Genomic DNA, 26691 nt, shown 5'->3' on the forward strand with positions numbered 1-26691 from the left:
TGATACCTTTTCCCAGGCGCTAATGTGAATATTGCATCAGTTTGTTGTGCATTCCAACTCCACCTTCAAGACCCGAGATAGAGCTACAAGATTGCAGCCAATCGGGCAAATTCGATATAGTTTCACATTCCAGTAAAATTAAAGGTTGCTTCTGGCATGATAACACGCTGTAGTTTTAATTAATGCATTGCTTGGAGATTCAGTGGGTTATTTTTTCTAACGTGTGCGCGCATATTACACATGGTCTGAATGCACACTGAACCAGCAGAGGACGCCCTGCACTCCGCCACTGACTGTGTGTGTGTGTGTGTGTGTGTGTGAGGCTCGATGACGTCACGGGCTGGGGGTTCACTCTACTCGCTGTTCCAAAGTATTGATGTGGAGGGTAATGTATCGCCCAGGCTGAGGGAGCACTGAGCTGAAGTAAGGAGACGGAGAGAAAAAAAAAATCCACCAGCAACAGAAGTACGACTCCAACATTATGAATGCAGCGCCCTTTGTGCTCTTGCTGTTGTTGTACGAAACTTGTGGCAGCGCAGCTGTGGAATTCTCCTCGGGTGAGTCTCGGTTGTGTTCCAGGGAGCAGTAACTTTTCACCCGGATCCTCCTCAAGGTGTATGTATGTATGTGTGTGTGTGTGTGCCCCAGTCCATTTACTTCTGTTTGAAATTGACTTCAAAACAACAAAAAAGCTATTCATTGACCAATTAACGACAACATTTTTGTTTTTTTTAATTTAATAAAGCTTTCCCTCAGCTCTGGTAGTTTGTTTAAAGTGACGGGGAGCGGGTGAAGCGCGGCTTGTTGGATGTTAACAGTTGATCAGTGTTTCGGCGAGGGAGAGCTGCAGTCGGTGGCTTAGATTCGAAGTTTGTTTTAAAATTGTCTCGTGTTGGGCAGAATGAGGGAACACTTTTTTTTTGTTTAACGGCGATTTATGTCCATGCTTTGTTTTATAGTGGAGAAGCGCTTCGTGTATTTGATGTTTGTGTGTGTGTGTTTGAGGGAGAGTAGCCAGTAGTTTTGCGAGAGGTGACGGGCCGTCGCTCGGGGCTCTGACTGGAATTTTAGGTCGAGCGGGTTCGGTGTTGGAAACGGCCACAAAGTGTTGTCTATTTTCCTGTTGGCAGATATTTGCCTGGTATTGTCACCACACTGCAGGATATAAACAGGTTTTATACCTTTCCACTCGTCCAATAATCATCCCACTTTAAGAAATAACATCATTTAGAGTTAAGCAGGGCAGAAAGCAACTGGTTAACTGGTTATACTTTTCAAATCCGGCTGTAATTAATCCAATCGTAATTTAGCCGTTTTATTTCCTTGGTAAAATAAGTTTGCATTGAAAAGACTATTTAAACGAGGCGTCTTTAAGGACAATAGGTAAGTCCCAGTGGTGTGCAATTTAAAATGGAGTACCTTGGTAATGAAAAAGTACAGGCAAGCACTCATTGATTTCCTGGTAATTTTACACCCAGGGAAAGTTGCTATCTTTCTGTCCAACAGCGCTTTCATTGTAATCCTACAGTTAGCAATTTGGAAAGGAGCATCCATCTCCTCCTAGTTCACACACACTGTCTAAACTTATGTTTCCTAAATTCAGCACCTAACAATTAGTATCTTGGTGGAGGAAATTGATGGAAGAAGTGGGAGGTAGGGTTTGGAGTGCAGTAGAATTTTTTTTAAACAATATTCAGAGTGATTCTTGAAATCCCTTCTTCATGCTACTGAGTGGGTTAATCAGTGTTATTGTATGTGTATTGCAATTTATTTTTCTGTCAAAGTATTTATTACATAGAGGGGTGTTGGATGCCCCAACCAAAACAATTTTTAACAGCCACTTGAGGCAAAATGTCTGCAGAACAGTTTTTAAACCATTTAAAATTAAAGATTTTCTCCATACCTATCCAAGATTTTTGCCAAATAACTGACAAGCAAGCAATATGTTGCAGTTCTATACAATAAGCATTTCCATTTGTTCAGTGATATATTGTGTCATTCAGAATACTGTCAGATTGCAAGCAACAATTATTGTGCATAATTTCAATTGCAGGCACAATTAGGCCACAATGTTCACAATCGCACAGGGTATAAGGGAGAGAAGTGAATGTTATGTATAATTTATATATGCATACCATTCTTTAAGTACAGTTTCAATAGAGGAGTAAAGATTGCTTCATGTGTGTTGTCTCCTAAGTGATAAACAATAAAAATCTATTATATCCTCAAACACACAAATTGATGTTGGAGGTATGGATTTTTATCTGGTGTGAAATATTCAGTGACTGTTGAGCATGAATGGTTACACAATGCAACAATATGTGGCAAGTTTCATTGCTTGCTTTCTTAACAATATAGTTAAGTTGTAATGTTTGTTTTGTTAATAATGAAGGAGATTTGCAAATATTTTAATTACAGTAGCTTATAGAATGTAAACATTTAGTAGGTTGGGTATTTTTTTGCCTAGAATTGCCCTGTCTCATTGGCTCCAGGAGAGCATCAGTTCTTTTATTTTACAATCTGTAATAGTGTTCCACTATATGTGAAAACATGGGTATCATGTGGCATACGGTCCATACAAGCTTGTATGATGCAGTATGTTTATAGAGTCTTTTCATTTAGGATAATGTAATTCCATATTTAAGAATTGTGCTGCTGCTAAATTTGAAATCTGTTTTAGTTTGGTTTCAATTTTTGGAATGGACTAGTGAAGCGGGCGCGGGGGGCAGGCTGTTACCTTGTATTGGATTCTTGGCTACTCCATTACTAGACTGAGCAACTGCATACCTGTGCACACATGTGTGGTGGTCATGCATATGCAGTAATTTAGTGCTTTGTGTGTGTGGTGAGACAATGGCCATGGGCAGGAGGGGTAAGAGGGCAGAGAACATGCACTTAGGAATGAGAGGTTTGGGAGTAAAGACTGAGCTCCACTTGTGTAAAAGCTTAGCTAATGCCATCTAATTAATAACTCAGACTCTGAGGTGAGCTTTGACAAACTCTAATTCCTGCAGGATTTGTTGAATTTGGTGTGCATTATATACCAGTGGGCAAGGGATTCATCACATTTAACATTAAAATTTGTCATTTAGAATACTAAAGTGGACTGAAAATAATGCAACGGACCTTGGGGACAAAATGTACTTTTTAAGACCCCTGTGGCTACAATTGGCTGATACAATAAATGACTGCACAATGTGAATCTAAAAGAATTGTGGATTTTATCCCTTGTCTCTGCTTAGTTGATTTAAGGAAAATTACTGCTGGAAAGATGGCCAGAATGCTAACCATGGAACCTTGGAGCAGGAGACTGTCCAAGCGAGAAAGGAGAGGAAAGGAAGCATAATGTGATAATTGTAGGAGATTCAATAGTTAGGGAGACTGATAGCATCCCTTACAAGCAGGAAAGAGAGTTCCAACATGATGTGTTACAACTGGTCCCTAGGTGAGGTCCCCCAATTTAAATTCCTGAACAGAACCCCAATTTTGTTATACTCCCTAGTGAGGAAGAATAGCCTGGTTCCAATTCTTTATTTAACCTTCTTGGTTGGTCACAACAAGGTTAATTTAAAAATAATCCCCCCCCCCCCCCCACCACCACCACTCCCCTCTGTGGATACCTTCCCTCAGTCCAAATGTATTTATTTTATTAGAAGAAACCAATTTAACCAGGCTTTCTTGAGTCAAAGAGTATGTTTATTAGTTATTAAAACCTGAGAAAAATAATTAAAACGCAACACACATATACACACAGATCAAAAATGAGAAGTTAAGAGTCCAAATAAAAGTTTAAAAAAAAATACGAATCAGCCTTTGACCTCTCCGTGAGGCGTAGATTGCGGTATGTTGTGGTGTTAGGCTGGTAAAGCTAACACTGGCAGTTTTAGAGATATCTGGTTCTGCAGGGTAGCTGAAGAGGCAGTCCTATTTCCTTTTTGATTGTGGCTCCTGCTGAGCCTTGCCTTCACCTGCAGTTGCAGGGGTGACTAGTTGTTGGTCTTGTGCTGTCACTCTCACAGCGCACTGCACTGCTCTGCAGCTAGCTTTTTAACCCTTTTTTTCTCTCTGTGCTCCAGGAGAGGAAGTAGTTATCTTGCATTCATATCAGAAGTATTTACATATTCTGAGATATATAATCAACAGGAGATGGATTTTTGGCTGACTGCTGAGACGTGCAAATCAGTCTTTTGTCTCTGCAACCACAGGAGATTAAAGTTCAGTCTTTTGCATCTTTCCTATCTTCCTTTTAAGTGTCTCTGCTTGAAGAAGGCCATGACACCTTTTCAGGTGTGTCATTCCATGCTCTCCCAGAACATGTCTGTCAGTATAATCCACATAGGAATTCTCCAGAAAGTGGCCACTTTACATTATCAGCCATCTTTTGCTCAGTGTCCTTGCTTGTATTTCTTCAAAAACTCAAGTCTGTCTTAAAAAGTTCAATATGCCCATAAGCAATTCATGGTGATAATCAGCTTTTTGTGACATGTTTTCTGCTGGGTACCAGACTGAGGGACAGCGTGAACCAGCTGAGAAAAGATACTGGAGAGGGAGTGGGAGGAGGGTTCTGTCATTGTATCCCATGTTGGGACGAATGACATAACAAAGAGGAGATAGGAGGTCCTGTTTGATGAGGACTGGAAGCCGAATTAAGAGCAGGACCTTGAGGATTACAATTCCTGGATTATTTTCTGAGCCATGTCAAAATTGGAGTAGGAATAAGCAGATCAGCGAAAGTGTGGCTGAAGGTGTGGTGTGAGGAAATGGGGGTCCTATTTCATGGGACACTTGCACCAACACTGAGACAAGGAAGCCGTACTGTTGGGACAGGTTCCACCAGGGCTTCGTGGCCCCTGACCACCTCAGTCCAAACGTGGACAAAAGAGCTGAATTCGAGGTGAGATGAGAGTGACTGCTCTTGGCATCAAGGCAGCATTTGACCGATTATGGCATCAAAATTGAATTGGAGAAAACTCTCCGCTGGTTGGAGTCAATCCTAGCACAAAGAAAGATGGCTGTGGTTGTTGGAGGCCAATCATCTTAGTCCCAGAACATAGACGCAGGAGTTCCTCAGGTTAATGTCCTAGGCCCAACCACCTTTGTTGCTTCATTAATGACCTTCCCTCCATCACAAGGTCAGAAGTGGGGATGTTCACTGATGATTGCTCAGTGCCATTTGTGACTCCTCAGAATCTGAATCGGTCTGTGCTTGTGTGTAGCTAGACCTGGGCAACATTCGGGCTTGGGCTGATTAATGGCAAGTAACATTTGTGCCACGCAAGTGCCAGGCAATGATCATTTCTAATAGAATTTAACCATCTCCTCATGAAATTCAGTGGCATTACCATCACTGAATCCCCCATTATCAATACATTCAGGGTTATCATTGACCAGAATGTTAACTGGAGCAGCTATGTAAATACTGTACAAGAGCAAGTCAGAGGCTGGGAATTGTGCAAACAACTTACCACCCAACTCTAAAGCCTGTCCACAATCGGCACAAGTCGAGTGTGATGGAATACCCTCCACTTGCCTGGTTGAGTGCGGCTCTAACAACACTCAAGAAACTGGACTACATCCAAGACAAAAACAGCAGATTTGCTTTGCATCACATACGGCACCTTAACAATTCACTCCCTCCCATCACCTGCACGCAGTGGCAGCAGTGTGTACCATCCACACGATGCACTTTATTAACTTGACAAGCTTCCTTCGACATAACATTCCAAACTTAGAAGGAAAAATGGCAGCAGACATATGGGAACACCACCACCTTTTTAAAAATTCATTCACGGGATGTGGGCTTTGCTGGCTAGGACAGCATTTATTGCACATCCCTAGTTGCCCTTGAGAAGGTGGTGGTGAGCTGCCTTCTTGAACCGCTGCAGTCCATGTGGTGTAGGTACACCCGCAGTGCTGTTAAGAAGGGAGTTCCAGGATTTTGCCCCAGCTACAGTGAAGGAACAGCAATATATTTCCAAGTCAGGATGGTGAGTGACTTGGAGGGGAACTTCCAGGTGGTGGTTTTCTCATCCATCTGCTGCCCTTGTCCTTCTAGATGGTAGTAGTCATGGGTTTGGAAGATGCTGTCGAAGGAGCCTTGGTGAATTCCTGCAGTATGTCTTGTGATTGTACACACTGCTGCTACTATGCATCAGTGGTGGAGGGACTGAATGTTTGTGGATGTGGTGCCAATCAAGTGGGCTACTTTGTCCTGGACGGTGTCAAGCTTCTTGAGTGTTGTGAGAGCTGCACTCATCCTGACAAGTGGGGAACATTTCATCACACTTCTGACTTGAGCCTTGTAGATGGTGGACAAGCTTTGGGGAGTAAAGAGCTGAGTTACTTGTCGCATGATTCCTAGCCGCTGACCTACTCTTGTAGCCACAGCATTTATATGACTAGTTCAGTTTCTTGTCAATGGTAACCCCCAGAATGTTGATAGTGGTGGATTCAGTGATGGTAATGCCATTGAACATCAAGGGGTGATGGTTAGATTCTCTCTTCTTGGAGATGGTCATTGCCTGAAGCTTGTGTGGTGCGAATGTTACTTGCCACTTGTCAGCCCAAGCCTGGATATTGTCCAGGTCATGCTGCATTTGGACATTGACTGCTTCAGTATCTGAGGCGTTGCGAATGGTGCTGAACATTGTGCAATCATCAGCGAACATCCCCACTTCTGACCTTGTGATGGAAAGAAGGTCATTGGTGAAGCAGCTGAAGGTTAGGCAAGTTCTGGAGCACATGTCTTCAGTACTATTGCTGGAATATTGTCAGGGTCCATAGCCTTGGCACTATCTAGTGCCTTCAGCCATTTCTAGATATCACGTGGAGTGAATCGAATTGGCTGAATACTGGCATCTGTGGTGCTGGGGACCTCGGGAGGAGGCCGAGATGGATCGTCCACTTGGCACTTCTAGCTGAAGATTGTAGCAAATGTTTCAGCCTTCTCTTTTGCACTGATGTGCTGGGCTCCTCCATCATTGAGGATGGGGATATTTGTGGAGTCATCTCCTCCAGTGAGTCATTTAATTGTCCACCACCATTCATGACTGGATGTGGTAGGACTGCAGAACTTAGATCCGATCTGTTGGTTGTGGAATTGCTTTAACTTTCTCTATCACTTGCTGCTTATGCTGTTTGGCTCACAAGTAGTCCTGTGTTATAGCTTCACTAGATTGACACCTCATTTTTAGGTATGCCTGTTGCTGCTCCTGGCATGCCCTCCTGCACTCTTCATTGAAACAGGGTTGATCCCCTGGCTTGATGGTAATTGTAGAGTGGTGGATGTGCTGGGCCATGAGGTTACAGATTATGTTTGAGTAGAATTCTGCTGCTGATGGCCCATAGCACCTCATGGATACCCAGTCTTGACTTGCTTGACTTGACTTGATCTATTTGAAAGCTATCCCATTTAGCACAGTGGTAGTGCCACACAACCCGATGGAGGGCATCCTCAATATGAAGGCGGGACTTTGTCTCCACAATGACTGTGCAGTGGTCACTCTGACTGATACTGTCATGGACAAATGCATTTGTGGCAGGCAGGTTGGTGAGGATGAGATCAAATATGTTTTTCCCTCTTGTTGGTTCCCAAGACCCAGTCTAGCAGCTATGTCATTTAGGACTCGACCAGCTTTGTCTGTAGTGGTGCTACCAAGCCACTCTTGGTGATGGACATTGAAGTCTCCCACCCAGAGAACATTCTGCACCCTTGCCACCCTCAGTGCTTCCTCCAAGTGGTGTTCAACATGGAGGAACACTGATTCATCAGCTGGGAGGGGTGGTGGGGGCGTGGTGGTAATCAGCAGGAGGTTTCCTTCCCCATGTTTGACTTGATGCCATGAGTCTTCATAGGATCCGTAGTCGATGTTGAGGACTCCCAGGGTAACTCCCTCCCGACTGTATACCACTGTGCTGCCATCTCTGCTGGGCCTGTCATGCCTGTGGGACAGGACATACCCAGACACCACCATCACCATCCCTGGGTATCTGTAAGGTTTAATTCCGTGAGAATGACTGTGTCAGGCTGTTGCTTGACTAGTCTGTGAGACAGCTCTCCCAATTTTGGCACTGGCACCCAGATGTTAGTATTGAGGACTTTGCAGGGTCGAAAGGGCTGAGATTGCCGTTGTCATTTCAGTTGCCTAGGTCAATGTTGGGTGGTCTGTCCGGTTTCGTTCCTTTTTAGTGACTTTGTAGCAGCTTGTTGCAACTGAATTGCTAGGCCATTTCAGATGGCATTTAAGAGTCAATAATATTGCTGAGAGCTCGGAGTCACATGTAGGCCAGACCAGGTAAAGACAACAGATTTCCTTCCCTAAAGCACATTAGTGAACCAGATGGGATTTTACAACAATTGGCAATGGTTCCGTGGTCATCATTAGACTTTTAATTCCAGATTTTTTTTATAATTCAAATTATTTCCTTGCCTAAACTACCATTGCAGGATTTGAACCCAGGTCCCCAGAGCACTACCCTGGGTCTTTGGATTACTGGTCCAGCGCAATACCACCGCAATACCACACCTGGAACTGCATTGCTATTCCTTCACTGTCATTAGAACAGAATCATGGAACTCCCTTCCTAACAGAGCTGTGGATATACCTACACCAGATGGACTGTAGCAGTTCTGAAAAGGAAGCTCACCACCACCTCGAGGGCTGTTAGGGATGGGCAATAAAGGTTGGCCTTGTCAGTGATACTCTCATCCCATGAAAGAATAAAAGTGAGAGCATAAGGATAGGTTTTTTTTCCCCTTATTCTTTCATGGGATGTGGGCTGCACTGGCAAGGCCAGCATTTGTTGCCCATCCCTAATTGCCCCTGAACTGAGTGGCTTGATAGGCTATTTCAGAGGGCAGTTCTGAGTCAGCCACATTGCTGTTGCATGTAGACCAGGCCAGGTAAGGTTGGCAGATTTCCTTCCCTAAAGGAGATTAGTGAACCAAGTTAGTTTTTAAGACAATTGATGATAGTTTCATGGTCACCTTTACCAAGACTAACTTTTTATTCCAGATTTATTAATTGAATTCAAATTCCATCACCTGTAATGATGACATTGGAACCCATGTTTCCAGAGCATTAACCTGGGCTTCTGGATTACTAGTCCAGTGAGATTACCACAACGCCACTGGTTAGGTTGTGTGGTCCAAATGAGCGTACTTTATCTAAATGCATGGAGTTCAAGGGGTAAATTAAATGAAATTGTAGGCAGAAGTTCAACTTGGCAGGTGTGACATGGTAGTCATTGCTGAGAGTTGACTGCAAGATGGTTTGGACAGCAAACTAAATATACTATATTATAGGATCTACGGGAAAGATGGGGAAAATGGTAGAGGAGGACTAACTTTAATGATTAAAATCAATGATGGGGCATAATGTGAGCGGTGGGTGCAGGCGGTGGGCATAATCCGGGGGCGGGCAGTGGACATAACACGAGGGGCGGGTGGTGGGCATAACACGAGGGATGGGCAGCAGCCGGAGGGCATAACCTCAGTGTGGGGGGGAAGGCAGTGGAGACGTAGGCGCAATAAGAGAAGTAAAGGGAAATTGTGTCAGCTGTGTAGCAGCTGTGAAGTGGTAGACTGTATAATTGCAGAGATATGGCAAAGGCTGAGTGGTTTTAACTTTCACATGGATTGAAATAAGCAGATTAGCTCATGTCAGAAAGAGTGAATTTCTTGTGTGTTCAGGATGGTTTTCTGCAACAACATGTCCTGCCACCAAGAAGACCAGCCATATTAGATAGAATGAGCCAAATTTACTTAACAATGTAATAATGCATGACCATTTATCTAACAGTGACTATAGTATGATAAAGCTCATTGTAGCCTTTGAAAGATAGAAACATGAAACAGCTACTAAGATTTTAGATTTTGGTAAGGTTGATTTCGACATGATAAGCAAAGACTGTTTACAGGAAACTGCAAATCTGTTTATGGGTAAAATGACATCATCAGTGGGAGGTGTTCAAGAAAGAACTTAGTGACGCAGAACCAGTTTATACCCGTAAGGGACAAGAGCTCTAGCCAAAAAAAAAAGCCTTGCATGATAAAAGAGGTAAGAGACGGCATAGAACTTTTTAAAAATCACATGTAGATACTTGCACAGATGCTGGTGACTGGGAGAGATGCAAAGAACAACAAAATATGTCAAAATGGCTTGTAAAAGCTACAAGAATGGGTATGATATAAAATTTGCAAGAGATATACAATTTTACAATTCTGGATTCAAAGGTGGGCTCCTTGAAAGCTGAACAATGATACTGTCAGTGAGAATAAGGAAATGATAGACATGTTAAATAATTACTTTGTATCAGTATTTACCATAGAGGAAAAGGATTTAATACCAGTGATCCTGAAGGAACGAATATTGAATCAGGGCTGGGGACTCACCAAAATCAATGCAAGCAAATTAACAGTAATGAAAAAATACTGGAACCAAAGGATGACTGTTTCCAGGGACCTGAAGGTTTCCATCCAGGGTTTTGAAGGAAGTAGGTGCAAACATTGCAGATGCCCTAATTTCAGTCTTCCAACTTGGGGTCTGTTCATTTTGATTGGAAAGTTGCACATGTCACTCTGCTATTTAAAATAAGTGACAGAGGGAAACCAGGGAATTATAGAGCAGTTAGCATAATATCTGTTGTCGGAATTTACTAGAATTAATAATTAAACGTGTAGTGAATGCTTTGAAGTTTCAGCTGATCTGGGAGCGCCAACATGTATTTGTAAAGGGTAGATAATGATTGATGAGCCTGATTGAATTTTTCAGAAGGTGACTAAAGTAGTGGGCAGGGGAATTTGATGGATGTTGTTTATGTCAATTTTCAGAATGCATTTGACAGCCACGTCACAGAGTTCAAGTTGAACATGCACCTGCAATTCATTCAATTTGTTTCTTATAGTCTGTGTTTATATGAAGAAGATTTATTTGCACCGCACACCCCTAAACCTGTCCTCCTGTACTGAAAGTCAGCCTCATAAGTGACTGTTAGCTCAAGTTGTAGCTCATCGAATTTTAGGCCAAATATTGACCTGGTTAGAAATTTGGCTGAGTGGCGGGACATGGAGTAGGGACAATGGGCAGGTACTCTGGCAGAATATGACTAGCGTCCTGCAAGGATCAGTGTTGGTGTCTCAGCTATTCACTGTATTCACTAATGACTTGGATGATAGGTTAGAAAGCCATATATTCTAGTTTGCTGTTGACACTAAGATAGGTAACACTAAAAGCAGTGTAAATGGAAGCATAAAATTGCAAAGAGATATCAATAGATTTAGCAAATGGGCAAAAATATGGAAATTGGATTTCAGTGTAGGCAAATGTGAGATCATTTGCTTTGGATCTACACACTTTGGTGAATAATTCAAAACAGTGGAGAGCCATGTATATGGATCATTAAAATATCATGGACAGGTACAGAAAATAATCAAAGGCTAATGGAGTGCTGGTTTTTATATCTGGAGGACTAGAATGTAAGATGTCGTAAAAAGTTCTGGTTAGAGGGTATAGTCTAAAAGTTGGAGCTGGACTTTTCAGGAATAAAGTTGGGAACCACTTCTACATGCAAAGGATGGTAGAAGTTTGATCTCTGATCTGCAAACAGCAATGATGCAAGGTCAATTATTAATTTAAAATGTGATAGATTTTTTTTTAACTGAAGGTATTAAGGGATATAAGGCAAAGGCCCTGTATAGAGTTAGATCACAAATCAGTCATGATCTCACTGCATGGCGTAACAAGCTCAAGGGGCTAAATGGCCTACTCATTCTTACAGTCCTGCCTGGAACAACAGTGCTGATGCTACAACTGACTTCAGTATCCCCATGGTAGGGAATATAATTACTTGCTAACGAGTCCCATTGGGAAGTGTGCAATTGTGGGTAGCCAGTGAAAACAGTATTGGGATTGGCGGTGATCAACCTGTGGTTAAGTTGTACATTGATGCTATTTTCTTGGGTCACAATAAAGAATGGCTACTTGGGTGAAAAGTACTGGAATGCTTTGACCTCTTTTTCCATTCCATTCAAGCAGAGCCGAAACTTCCAACAAGAATCATACTTCAAAGTGAAATGGGTGTATACCATAAACTGATAATGAACTATGTTTTCTGCCCTCTTGTTGTAAGTGAGTTTCAGCTATGTATCGCTATTGGTGTAATGCCCTCTGCTGTTAGTTACATTGTGATAGAAAGTGAGTGGTACTGTTTGTATGGCATTTGATTCCCGTTGCATGTGTGCCCATTGTGAACCATTCAGATATTTTAGGAAGAACAGTAGAAATGTGTGTTGTAATCGCTATTACAGATGTTGCTGAAAAAAGAAATGTTGAAGCTTTTCATCTTGCACTCATCAGGGCACTTCACAAAAAGACCAAAAGAAGAGGAAAACAACAATTTGTACTGTATGTGAAGAGAGACTCAGCTTGCCAACCAATCAGCACTCTTCACATACAGTATAAATTGTTGTTTTCCCCTTGTATTGGTCTTCTTGCGAAGTGCCCTGATGAGCACAAGATGCAAAGCTTTGACATGTCTCTTTTTTCAGCAGTACTCAAGCTCTGTACTACCAAACATATTTGTCATAGATATGGGTCTGATTTGTGGGTTTTGAGTTTTAACATTTCTTGGCAAAATACATTTTCTTGATCCAAGAAGAAAATGTGTACAGCTTATTGTAAAAAAAACAACGTGACCAAGATGCATAAACAAAATTGGATGTATTCAACAGTTTACACATTTTAATTGTCAGTGAAGTTGCTGTAACATTTTTCTTTTTGTGCCAATCACAAAAGGTGCCAGTGGGACCATTTCAAGCATCCAGTTTCAGCATCAAGCACTTCAGATAAGATATTGTACAGCTAGATGTTGAGTAGAAATCGCTCTTCTGCCTCATCCTTTTAAATGCACGCCTACTACACCAATGTAGCATGCTTTTCCCCATTGTTCGCACCAGCTGTTTTGTGAATTCTCATCTCTTGGTGAACTTGCTAACCAGTGGTAAATTAAAAGCAGTTTTTTGCTATAGGTCCAAGTTCAGATTGATGTTAGTCTCACATAGAACCATTGCAGCTGATGAAGAAAACTTTTATTCCATCACTCTGGGCTTGGCTTGAATCCATGTTCCAGAGATGGAAAGTAGGGGACTAGCACACTGTGCCACCAAACACCTTTCAATTGTATGTTATTAATCCCAGCAGAAGCAGGTGAAAATGCTGAATGACTAAAACATTCAGATGTATATTCCTGTAAAATTCAACTTTCAATTAAATGAAACAGGTTTCAAAATTGCCTGTGAGGATATCATTAATAAGAATCTTAAAGTCAAATGATTCAGGTACGTAAATCCAAACTAATTTGCTGTATGACTGTGCTTCACTTGAAAATAGTAAAGCAGTTATGCAAACTGCACACTATATGAAAGATCAAACTATCCAAGACTGTATTATGTTTACATTTAAATTGGCACTGACATTCTAAACAACTCTTGAATTCTTGGGTTTAAAAATATATATTGTATAAATAATCTGAACATAGAAAAACCACAGTAAAATTCCTGTCTTCAGTGGTTCTGGTAATAGTATACAGAGAGTGGAATACCGTTTATGAGCTAAAGTTTAATGAGACATGACTTGTAGTTGGTGATTATGTTGTCACCTTTACAGCAGTTTTTAATTAAATTACGGATGCATCTACTGTTACTGTCCAGCTACTCACTTGAGTGTTCTTTTGGCATTTTCACTTGCATATAAATTGATAACTTTTTAACATTTTGTCTCCTGGTTTAAGATAAACATCTGGTGACCACACATACCCAAAAATCTCTGCTTGAACCATATTGGTCAGCAGTAGGGAATCTAGCATTTCCCCTTGCTAGCCTGTGCCACTGAGGCTGCTGATGGCACTCCTTTCATTATCATCCCAGTTGAAATCTGCTAATTGAGCAAAGACCAGGGATTGAACTTGACATCATTAATGCCAGGAAGGCCTACGCACTGGGTAAACTGATTGAGATGTTGAGAAGATGGAAGTCTGATTAGTGGAATGACTTTTTTCAAATATATGCTCAATATACATTTATCTGATTTAATAAACACATTCACATTGTATTGATGCTTTATATTTCCCTCCCTCAAAAATTGGCAAAAAATCTTATGTAAGTTCTGAGTTCAGGTAAATGCTGTAAATGTGCAACTTGCCCAGGCTGCCTGTGATGTGAAAATTATTAGATGTTGAATTATAGGCTTGGCTGTGTGATTCACAATGTATTTTACATATAGTTAGAAATTATACACTTGCTCTATAGAATCAAAAGATGTTTAACAATCAATTGATTTGATTTTCTTTTTATTATCGCTTTATCTCTTAGATTGAATGTAACTTTTTTTATACAGCAAATTATTGTCCTCCAGTTATTTTGAAGTCTGTTTAAACTATATCAGATCTTCATTATACCTGCTGCCCCAAATGTATCTTTTTTAATGTTGTCTTTTCCTTAACCTGGAATTTATAGATTACTTTTTAATATTGCTGTCTAGTGCAGGATGTACCGATCTAATAAGCTGAATAGTGGAGTGGTGAGAATTTTATTCAACTGGGTTATATGTACTTAAATAGCTCTCTTAGAATCCAAACTGCATGACTTCATGTTTTTTTAAACCTTCTTGATTGGAGAAATTAAAACAAAATTTATTCCAAATTGTTACGGCCTTTGAACTCCTAATGTAAATTGTTTACTTATCTTTGGGACTTCAGTACGATAACATTAGGTTTGAATTGCCAATATACTTCTCCAGTAGAAGATAGGAACATGTGAACATATAATTCAGCCACTTGGATAGCTGATCTGTACATCTATCTGTTACCGAACTGTGATCCATATCCCTTGACATACTTACCTGACATAACCTGTATATATCAGTCTTGTTTTGAAAGCTCCCATTATGCTAGCATCCACAGCCTATTAGGGGAGAGAGTTCCCGATTTCCTACCACCCCATCTGCAAAAATGCTTTTCTGTTTCACTCCTGATTAACTTAGGTAATGTCTCGTTATTCTTGGTTTCCTGAACCCGAAAAAAGTTTTCTATCCACTCCATTAAATGGTGAGTGACTTGGAGGGGAACTTCCAGGTGGTGGTGGTGTTCCCATCTATCTGCTGCCCTTGTCCTTCTAGATGGTAGTGGTTGTGGGTTTGGAAGGTGGTGTCGAAGGAGCCTTGGTGAATTTCTGCAGTGCATCTTGTAGATGGCACACACTGCTGCCACTGTTCATCAGTGGTGGAGGGGGTGAATGTTTGTGGATGTGATGCCAGTCAAGCGGGGCTGCTTTGTCTTGGACAGTGTCAAGCTTCTTGAGTGTTGTGGGAGCTGCACTCATCCAGACAAGTGGAGTGTACACTCCTGACTTGTGCCTTGGCGGACAAGCTTTGGGGAGTCAGGAGCTGACTTTTAAACGCCTTTTAAACTTTTAAAAAATCTTTTAAACATCTCAATCAGATCACCATTCAATCTTCTATACTGTACAGAATACGAGCCAAATTTATGCAATCTGCTCTCATAATGTAGACGTTCCTTTAAGCCCTGGTATCATGCTGGTGAATCTGTGCTGCAGTCCCTCCAAGACCAATACATTCTTTCTAAAGCCTAATGTCCAAAACTGTACACAGTACTCCCAGATGGGATATGTGTGTTGCTGACTAGGCCAGCATTATTTTGCCCATCCCTAGTTGCTCTTGAGAATGTGGTGGTGAGCTGCTGCCATGAACTGCTGCAGTCCATGTGGTGTAGGTACACCCACAGTGCTGTTAGGAAGGGAGCTCCAGGATTTTGACCCAGTGACAATGAAGGAACGGTGATAGATTTCCAAGTCAGGATGGTGAGTGACTTGGAGGGGAACTTCCAGGTGTGAGAGGGGAATAGAGAGTTACAATGGATTTAAATGAGCAAAGATGGGAGAAGGCACGAGTGTAGCTTAAAGATGGCCATGAACTGGTTGGGTCAAATGGCCTGTTTCTGTACCTTATATCCTATATAATACATCCTAGTAATCCTATGTAATATATCACCACTCTCCTCACTGTTCACTACACTTACATGTTTTGTCAGGTAAATTCTGAAATAGTGCTGTGTACACCCAAGTTTAACTCTTTTTAATATGTATAAAAAATGCAAACCAATGCTGACCCCAAGGAACACAATTGTATACCTTTCTCCAGCCTGAAAATCATCTGTTCGCCATTGCTTTCAGTTTCCTGTCTTAATCAACTTCACCTCCATGCTGCCACTGCCCCTTTTGTATTGTGTAGGCTTCAAGCTGAGCTTGCTGGAAAATCTTTTCATGTGGCACTTTATTAAGCAACTTCCACATACACATCAACCACACTGCCCTCATCAAAACTCTGTAATCCATCAAAAAACTCAGTCAAGTTAGTTTAACATGATTTGTCTTTAACAAATCCACAATGGCTTTCCTTAATTAATCTACATTTGCCAAACTTGACAAATTTTTAATTTTGTCCCAGATTATCATTTCTAACCAGTGAGGTTAAGCAGACTGGCTTGTAGATGCTGGGTTTATCCTTGCATCCTTTTTTTATTTGAACAAGGGTGTAACATTTGCAATTCCCTGCTACTCTGACACCCCCATATCTAAGATGGATTGGAAAATTATGGCCAGTGCCTTGACAATTTCCAACCTTAGTTCCCTCAACATCCATTGCATCCCATCCAGACCTAGTGACTAGTGACTTATCTATCTCAAGTATAATCAGCCTTTTCTTCCACTTTCACTTTTTAACCCAACCAGTATCTCAATACTTCTCCTTTATTGTGACTTTGGTAGCATCCTCTTCCTTGTTACAGATGGATTGAAGGTACTCATTTAGTAGCTCAGCCATGTCCTCTGCCTCCTTGTGTAGGCTTACTTTTTAGTGCCTAAAAGGCACCACACCTGTCTGCTATTTATTTGCCTGTAGAAGACTTTAGAATTCCATTTTATGTTAGCTGTCAGTGTCATCATATACTCTGTCTTTGCTTCTGATTTTTTTTAACTGAATTCCATACATTCACCCTGATTCTCACTTGTGTATTCAACCTGATATGTCATATGCTCCATTTTTCTGTTTTCATTTTACACTCAATCTCTTTTGGCACCCCAGGAGCTCTGGCTTTGATTGCCCTACCTTTTCCCCTCATGGAATTCTACCTACCTGAACCATCTCCTGTTTTAAAAGCTGCCCATTGCTCCATTACAGTTTTACCTTCCAGTCTTTGATTTCCAGATTACCCAGCCCAGGTTTGTTCACTGGTTTGCTGAAATTGATCCTGCTCCTTTCAAGTATTTTTACTGTTGATTGCTCCTTGCATTTTTCCATAGCTAATCTAAACCTTAAGATACTATGATTGCTGTTTGCTAAATGCCCCCCTCTTGACAATTTCCGGGGACAAGAGTGTAGCAGAGTTGGAGTAAACAGTCTTTGTGGTGGTGAGGGTATGGGGTCTGAAACTAAAAATGTTGCACCAAGGTTGCTAACAATATGATTTAGCCTGAGGCAGTTGGTGGTAAATGAGCAGAGTTTGTGGCAGGGGGCAACGATAATGGATTTAGTCATCTTGACTTTGAGCTGGCGGAAGTTGCAACTCATTTGAGATACAATGTATAAAATATTGGGAAATAGTATATTGCCATTTGAGTTAAATAGAAATGTAATAGGAAGCTTACTGAATTAGTAATTGGAAAAATGATTGCTACAAGACCTACCATTTAATTGTGTTCAGGAGATATTTGTTGTAATTCCCTTTCAAGCTATTCTAGTAGCAGAGCGCAAGAATATTAGTAAGAAAATACCCATTTTGCGTGAGAAAACTGGCTCCTGGTAATGATCAATTTGATTTGCTGCTTAAAACAAGTTTTTAAACTTTAGCTATATCCATTTTTACATTAGTTACCAAATTTTATGTCAGATACTTAAGTGGATTTTCACTTATTCTGTCCGATTATAACTAAATCTGGAACTAAATCTACAACCACTCTTTTTGGTATATGGACTTAATTTTTATATTTGTGACCCTAGTGTTCATCTCAGCCTTCTATCTATCATGGTGATTATGCCCATTGAATCAAATTGTTATACTCAAATTTAAAATTCTATTTTGATCATTGGACTGTTTTCTTTTTAATTTGTTGGGATGTGGGTGACGCTGACCAGGCTGAATTTATTTCCTATCCTGGTTGCCCTGGGAAGGTTTTGGGATTCTAATTGAACCACTGTGTTGGTGTTGAATAGATAATTCCAAGCTGCCCACCCAGTAACAAAGTGGTAGTGTCGTATGTCCAAGTTGAAGTGGTCTGTAATTTGAAGAGAAGCTTGGAGATGATTGCTTTCCCATGTCTATTTCAGCTGTAGAACATGTGGGAGAGGGAAGTCATGTCAAAGTAATCTTAGTACTGCTGCATTGCATCTGTACCAACTGCAGCCAGTGATGTAGGGAGTAGATATCGAATTGAGTTCTCTGAACAGTGTCCAGTTTATTAAGAATTGTTGCTGCAGAGTTCCTTCCAGAGAATGGCATTTTATCACTTGAATGTTGTAGATGGTGAAGAAAATCTTTAGTTCATTTCCCGACTCCAGAGTGCCCAGCGACTTCCATTGCTTTTGTAGTCGTGTTGATGATTCTGGTCATCCAATTTAGCTTGCGGTCAGTGATTGCTAAGAGTTTGCTGGTGGTGCTGAAGGTCATGGGAGAAGGCTCAACTCTCTCCAGTTTGAAATGGTTATTACCTGCTATAGTGATTATTATCTGCTACTTATCAGCTCAAGCCTGGATGTTATCTATGTATTACTTTAGGCTGTAATTCAAATTGAAGCATTTGTGAATAGATCTGAAAACTCTAGAACCATTTTTTATTCCCAACTTTATTGTGGAGGAAGTGATGAAAAAACTGAAGATAGTTGGTTTGAGGATACATTCCTGAGGTACTGCTGTAATGATGCCCAAAGGCTGTGGAGTTTGGTCTTTGCCAGCAATGACTTTCATCCTTTGTATCAGGTAGGATTTCAGCCAGTGGAGAATATTTCCCTTAGCTCCCATTGATTTCAAATTTTCTGTTGCTTCTTGGTGACATTCATTAAACACTGCTTGGATATTGAGGGCACGTTGCCTCCTCAAATCTGCTTTGCATTTAGCTTGTGTCCTTTTTTAGAGGATGGCTATGGAGCTGTGGAGCAGAGTGGTTCTGGTAGAACCCCCATTTTAATGTTAGTGAGAGAGTTTTAATGAGCAGGAACTGTTTGCCACTATTGATGACTCCTTTCATCACCTTACTGTTGATTTATAGTAGGCTGATCAGGTGATAATTGTCAGGATTGGATTGATCCTTGGGCTGCTTTGTTATCACATTCAGATAGATGCCAGTTTCATAACTTGACTAGAACTTGATTTGGCTGTTCATTATCTTGGTAAGCATTCAAGTGTGAATTGCTATGCTAGACCCAAACCCATTACTCTTCCTCTTTTCCCTCTCATGGATCTTTCTTTCATCCCTTATTGTTTCCCAGCTAGACCAGCATACACTTTTCCCCCTCTGGGGTCACATAGCCACCCTCCACTCCACAACTGTTATTGCTCTGCCATCTTTCCTTCCTTCTCTTCCATTGTCCTGGATTGCATTCAACTTGAATGAGTCCACAGTTACTTCTCTTCCTCTCTGTATTCTCCAATGTGCCATCAAGGCGCACATCTGTACATTTTTAGGAACCACGACCCCAATTTGCTCATCCTCCCCTCTGTTGAAATTCCTTCCAGTGTTCTTGATCAACATCACCAATTTCCTTGCCATCTACTCCACCCACCACTGCTTCTTTGGATTCTGCCAACAGATCAAAAATCATTATTCTTCTTCACATTTCCTTCCAGAAAATGTCAGTACATTGATCTCTTGCCATCCATGATTTTATTGCAGTGCTTGTGTTGACAGTCTTGACTTTGGGTGAAAATTAGCTTGTGGGTGGTAATGTCTTGCCATATGCTTCTAAATCATCCTGTAGTGGGGTGGTCCATATAACCAATCATGTCAATTATCATCACTGTTCTACTTTCTGCTCCTTCAGACACACTGCCTTGCTTTACCCTTCTTACCACTAAATGGTCATTGGCTACTGCTCCCCCCACCCCCCCACCTCCCCAAAAAAAAATGGCTCCAGGTTTCTGCCCAAAATATACTCCTCCTTTCTCCATTGCTTTCTGCACAGAACGATCGATCATCTCTGCTCCCCTTGACCCTCTCCTCTGAATTTCGTAGACCTCAAACCTCCCGTCCTTGTGCATTCCCTGACTGTATCCTTAGCCATTATCTTGACCTCATTATCCCCCATGATCTTGATCACCAAGAGGACTTGTCTGACCACTTTCTTATACCCCTCGCGACCCACATTCTACTGCTCTCTTTCAACCCCACTTCCTTCTGCAGCAGCATAAGAAAAATCTCAAGTAACTTGGAACTGCACTGTCAAATTCCCAACTGGGCTAGCCTTTGCCCTACCATTCACTCCTATTTTTCAGTTGTTGATGTCCTGAACCACTTCCTTGTTTCCACCTTTGTTATTTTTGTCCCCAGTAAAACATTCCTGGTTTCTAAACCTTACCGTCCTACCTGACACAGCCTTATTTTCACTCCCACAGCTCTTTGCAGTGTAAACTTGAATGCACCTGGTGTACAACCGGTTTAGGTATTAGAAACTAGATATAACAGTCCTCAATCTCCTCTCAAGAATTACTATTCTTGGATCATCCTGGAGGACAAGGATAAACACAGGCTTTCTTACTCCATACCAGTGAACTCCTATCGCCTTCATCTCTTCTGAGTTTGATAATTTTTGTTCCTGGGCAATTCCATGGGAGCTCAACTTCTAAATGTAGCTAATGATGACGGAGTATGGACCCTACTCAACAGGTGAGTATTTGACTCAACATTTGGCATGTAATATATCAAGCAATTCTGATTGTTGAAAAATATTGCAATGCTTGTGTTGCGTGCCCTTTTGCTATCTTCTGCATAGCATGCCAGCATTTACTTCCTGGTAAATTTAAGATGAGTGCTTTGATGGCTGCTGGGAAGGAATGTCAAGTTTTCTTAGAGGAACGTGATTGTGGTGAATTTTGATCACCTAATTTGACTCTGAAAACTAATTTTTCAAGTGTGGGGTCTCATTTCCTTAGAAGGATATTTTAAAAATGCACTTTTTTTTTTGAAAGATAAATGTTAGTTCAGCTTCTCACTTAATCCCATGTGTATAGCCCAGCTTTTATTTTTCCTTCCGGACAATGATTGTACTGGAATTATATTCCATGCATTTTTGTTTCCTGTTTTGCCGTCTGTTGCAATTCTTCAATCTAATTGACTAATTAGCCTACCTGCTGCCTGCATTGTTGCTGGGTGCCATAAATTCCCTATAAATGGCATCAAATTCAAAGTGATGTCAGAATAGAGGAAATCTACACCAAAGCCTGTTAAATCTTTGTGGACAGCTTTTCAAAAGTCAGCAGCGAACACCGCCCTTCTGCTTATGTCACAATCTGGGCCCATGTAATTAATTTTCATGAGGCAAGTGATGCTTATAAATATATTTTGCCTTAGCTTTGACTTGGGGGTGTGTGTGTATATACTCCAAATAAAACTTGAACATAACTTGTTTATTAACTAAATTAAATGTTGAATTAAAATAAATCTGTTTGGATTACAGAGATTTCTGATTCATGAGAAATTAACTTGAGTGAAAAGGACAGCATGTAGCTATGGATTTTTGGGTGTCTGAAGAGATTTTGATGCTTGATTTTGTTTTGTTGCTGAACAATAAAAATTCAATAATCACCATGTACTGGGCATTTGTGGCAGATGGTAGTTCAGTTTTGCTTTATATCATAAAATCGTTCAATCTCCCCATCCTCCCCACAAAAGTTCTACTGTTCTTCAGGAATTGTTTTCTAGGTGTGAAGCAAATTGATATGAATATGTTCTTGTACTCTGAAATCTGAAGAGGATTTTTTGTAAATGTGAGTACTGCTGAGGTGATTTGCAATGTTTGCTTCAGGTAAAGCCTAAGGCAGGCAGTTGCTTTAGGTTTTTATTTCGGTATTTAAAGATAAAAATCCTCCATTTTAAAAAATAATCACAAATGGACATTAATTTTTAGCTGCTGTTATAGATAATTTATTAGTGCAATAGAGGCCTCAGGCTGCATTCTCAGATTGACATTAAAAATTCCATGGCACAATTTGGAAAGGGGAGTTCTTTCAATGTCCTGGAAAACATTTTTCCTACAACTGACATCAATACAACGGATTATTTAGTCATTTTTCTCATTGCTGTTTGTAGGACCTTGCTGTATGCTAATAGGCTGCCATTTTTTCCTACATTATCCCACAGATATTAAATGAAATTAGAAAAGAACAGAGGCCCCATTACAATTTTATAAAAAATAATTAGAAAAGGGCAATGTGCCAGAGGACTGGTGGACAGCTAATGTTACTTCTGTATTTAAATGGGGAGATAGAACAAGGCGAGGGAACTATAGATCAGTTGGCTTAACGTTGTGGAGCCTAGGCCATTGAATTTAGTCAAGGCTGAGTTAGATAGATTTTTGTTAGACAAGGGAGTCAGGGGTTATGGGGGGACAGACAGGAAGGTGGAGTTGAGACCACACCAGATCAGCCATGATTTTATTGAATGGCAGAGCAGGCTCAAAGGACCAAATGGCCTGCTCATACTCCTAAGTCCTGTGTTCATATGGTCTGGGAAAAGATTTAAATCTTGAGTCGGGTTAAACAGAAAGGAACCAAAAATATGATAAAAACACAGTCCGCATGGAATTCAAAGGGGCAGTATATACTTGACCAACCTTATTAAGTTCTTTGAAGAAATAACAAAACAAAGCAGACAAGGGTCCTGTAGTAGTAGTAATATATTTGGCATTTTAAATGGCCTTGGATGAGGTATCATGTAGTAGGCTCATAACCAAGGTCTGAGTATGTGGAGTCAAGGTACAGGTAGTAGCATGGACAGCAACTTGTCTCAGAACAGATAAGTGTATTGGTTTAGCATAGGTACTCTGGGACTTCATCCCAGTTATGATAAATCAAAAAACAGTCTTCTAGTCCTCACCCCTCACACCCCCTCACCCTGACATACTCTCCATTTCCCATCCATGCCGGCTCATGCCAACCAATACTTGCACTCATCCCATGGCCTTTTATAGCCCCTGTGCCAACTTAGTCCCATGTATGCTGCCCACTCATCCCATGGCCCTTTATAGCCCCTATGCCAATGGTGACAACTCATGCCAGCCCATCCCCCACACCCATCACCCTATGCCCTTACACCCTTCATGCCAACTCAGCCAGTATCCACCATGGGTAGATCGCAGGAGCCATGGTGAGATGGAATAGAGTTTTTAATGTCTATGGCAGACTTCACTATTTAAAAAGCACTCATTAATAACAGTTAAACCCCTTCAAGTACTGAATCCCTTATACAAACAAACATTTGTGTTCATAGCCCTATGTCAAAGATACCTAATCTCTTTATAAACACTTGGAGCTGTCAATCAAACTGTGAACTTAAAGGCTCCTCACTGTAATAATGATAGGCTGTGGAAGCAATCAAGCAGCATTAATCCTGTAATGATAACTCTGCAGGCTTATGTCAAAAGTCATGTTTTGGACATCCCAGTAACGAAAATTGCTTTGCTTTGAAGGCAGCTTCAATTTTACATATGGAGCTGCCTACCAGTACAAGATTAAAGCAATCTCAGCCCACACAAACTAGCAAAGTCTCCCTCTCTTACATCTCTGGTATCTCTGCCTATGCAACATTGCCTCTGTAGTACAAATCAAGTGTGTGACTCGAACCCTATTCCTTCTGACCCAGAGGAAAGTGACACCGCCTGAGCCCACAATAAAGTGCATGAGGACTGTACCATGATGGAGAAGAATGTACTCTGGAAAACTTGCTAACTTCGAGCTCCTCTATTGTGTGAAATTTTCCAGTAGTTATTGAAATTGAGCACTGAGGCTACCAGCCAGAAGCATGGGAGTCGAAAATCACCCTTTCTGTGTTAGATCAGTAAATAATAGACCCCCACCTCCCCCCAATAAAATCAAAGAAATATTCCACATATCTGGGCTAATAATTGAGTGAAAAAGTGAACATATCATTCCAATCAAAAATTGTTTTATAACTGAGTAGTTTTCATTCAAGTACTCCTTTGGGTGAGGCCAGATGAAATAAAATTGTTTTTGTGTCAGGTCACTGTACCTAAAGTTTAGAAATCACAGGCAATTTTATTTTGTATTTCAATGTAATATTGGTTATCAGTCCTACTCAGATTGGTCCTTTTTAATTCCCTGCTTTCTAGTTTTATGGCCTCCACAGGGTTATCCAGAGATCTAGGCATTCAAAATGATTTTTGACAGCTACGTCAAGCTGCCTTTCCTCTTTGGATACTGACCTACTCCAAATTTTCTTTGTCTTTTTCTGATTCCTGAAGTGTTTCATGAATCTTTTGTGTCCTATCTCACTCATTAATTGGCAATTTCATATGGGCTTGTATATGATGTTGCCACTGGTACAGAATGGTGGTGATGTTGAATAAAAGTCCTAAATGTTCCCATTAGTACAACTTCCCCCTCTGTAGTAGGTCTTATTACAATTTTTTATCTAGCATTAGAAGGGAGTGAAAGAAAATGCAGTTAACTAGAATATTGCAGTATGGGAATACTGTGCAGTCCAAGAATAATGGTGACCTTAAAAATGACACAGTAGCAGCCTGATGGGAATGTGAAAATATTTGGCTATTTTAGATATAATTATGATTTTCTGTAAGGCATGTGGAAATCTGTAGGGACTGTTCAGATCATAATAATAAGGAAATCATAAATGTAAGTTTTCACTCAATTTCATGGTAAGAAGCTGTTGTATATTGCATTAAGACTAACATGTGGACTCATAGCAGGCAACCATTATTGAACTAACATTATTTACAGCAGAGAGGGCCATATGCTGAGCTATTACAAAAATTACAGAAACTACTTCAGAGTTTTGTCCTTTTGTTTTCCGAGTTTAAAATAATAGAAATTGGGAATTCAGGAAGATTTGAATGAAACTAGATTTTTTTTTCCAAATGAAAATTAAGGTGTTGTTGGGAGCAGGGAGGGGGTGGTTGGGGGTGGTCGCGCACAGAGAATTGTGTTAGCGGAAAACTACAGAGACTTTGCTGCACCTCTGGGTGTATAGCTTTTATTTTTATTAGATTACATTCAGTGTGGTGAGGCGTTGAAAGAGACATTGAGATTTATTTATCACATAACAGCATTGTGGGTGTATGTACATCATATGGACTGCAGTGGTTCAAGAAAGTGGCTCACCACCACCTTCTCGAGGGCAATCGGGGATGGGCAACAAATGCTGGCCTAGCCAGCGGCATGCACATCCTGTGAAAAGATTTTTTTTAAATGATAATGTGCCCTGCTTCAGCTTTAGTTGTCCTTTTTGTTTTCCTAGTTTAAAAAGAATAGAAATCGGCTATTCAAAAAGATTTGGATAAAAATAGATTTTTTTTCCAAGTGGAGGTTGAAGGTATTGTATTGTAGGGGGAGGGGGTGGTCGCACAGCACAGACCAATGCCCTTATTCCGCCACCAAAGTTTATATGGGTAGCGTGAGCTAAGCCAGGTGTGATCTGCTGAGAAGGTAGTTCTGACAATGAAAACTTTTAAATGGGATATAACCTGAAAACGGGTCCTGAAGATTGCAAGTGATGGGGCTGTGATTGCTTCCTTTGGCAGCTTGTTCCATTGTGGGATTGTCCTCTGGAAGAAAGATTGTTCAGGCAAAATCCATTTATTGAAACAATCCTTAATTATAATTTATCAATAAGTATAGCCTGACAACCTAGAACCCATTGCAATAATAGTAACATCTCTGTACTAGGAATATAGTCAGGAAAATGGGGGGGGGAGGTAATGGTGTAGTGGTATTGTCACTGGATTAGTAATTCAGAAACCCAGAGCAATGTTCTGGGGACCCGGGATTCAGGTTCGACTATAGGCTATACTTCAGTTCGAATCCCATGTGGAATTTGAATTGAATAAAAAATTTGCAATTAAAAAGTCTAACAGTGATCATGAAACTATTATCGATTGTTGTAAAAACCCACCTGGTACACTATTGTCCTTTAGGGAAGGAAATCTGCTGTCCTTATCTGGCCTGGCCTACATGTGACTCCAGACCCACAGCAGTGTGGTTGACTCTTAAATGCCCTCTGAAATGCCTAGCAAGCGACTCAGTATCAAAGTCTCAAAAAAGAGATGAAACCGGACGGACCACCCAACATCAACCTAGGCACCAGAAACAACGATGGCAGCCCTGTCGACCCTGAAAAGCCGTCTTCACTAACGTCTGGGGGCTAGTGTCTCTCAGATTAGTCAAGCAACAGCCTGACATAGCAACAGCAACATACTGATTACCATGTATCACCCTCCGTCAGCTGATGAATCAGTGCCTCCATGTTGAACATCACTTGGAGGAAGCACTGAGGGCGGCAAGGGTGCAGAATGTACTCTGGGTGGCGAAATTCAATGTCCATCACCAAGAGTGGCTCGGTAGTACCACTACTGACTGAGCTGGCTTTGTCCTAAG

The 26691-nt window shown here is 40.9% G+C and overlaps 1 protein-coding gene across 4 annotated transcripts in view; it reads left to right on the forward strand.

Moving 5' to 3' along the window:
- Nucleotides 1–352: 352 nt before the first annotated feature.
- The window catches only part of ptprk (protein tyrosine phosphatase receptor type K), a 640293-nt gene continuing 613954 nt past the window's right edge, over nucleotides 353–26691 (forward strand). For all 4 annotated transcript variants that reach the window (XM_078542126.1, XM_078542128.1, XM_078542127.1 and 1 more), the window contains exon 1: nucleotides 353–557. In XM_078542126.1, the coding sequence (XP_078398252.1) occupies nucleotides 482–557 (76 nt within the window). In that variant the 5' untranslated portion in view covers nucleotides 353–481. The remainder of the gene's footprint in view (nucleotides 558–26691) is intronic.

The sequence above is a fragment of the Cetorhinus maximus genome, chromosome 5 (assembly GCF_964194155.1).
Source record: "Cetorhinus maximus chromosome 5, sCetMax3.hap1.1, whole genome shotgun sequence".
Taxonomy (NCBI): domain Eukaryota; kingdom Metazoa; phylum Chordata; class Chondrichthyes; order Lamniformes; family Cetorhinidae; genus Cetorhinus; species Cetorhinus maximus.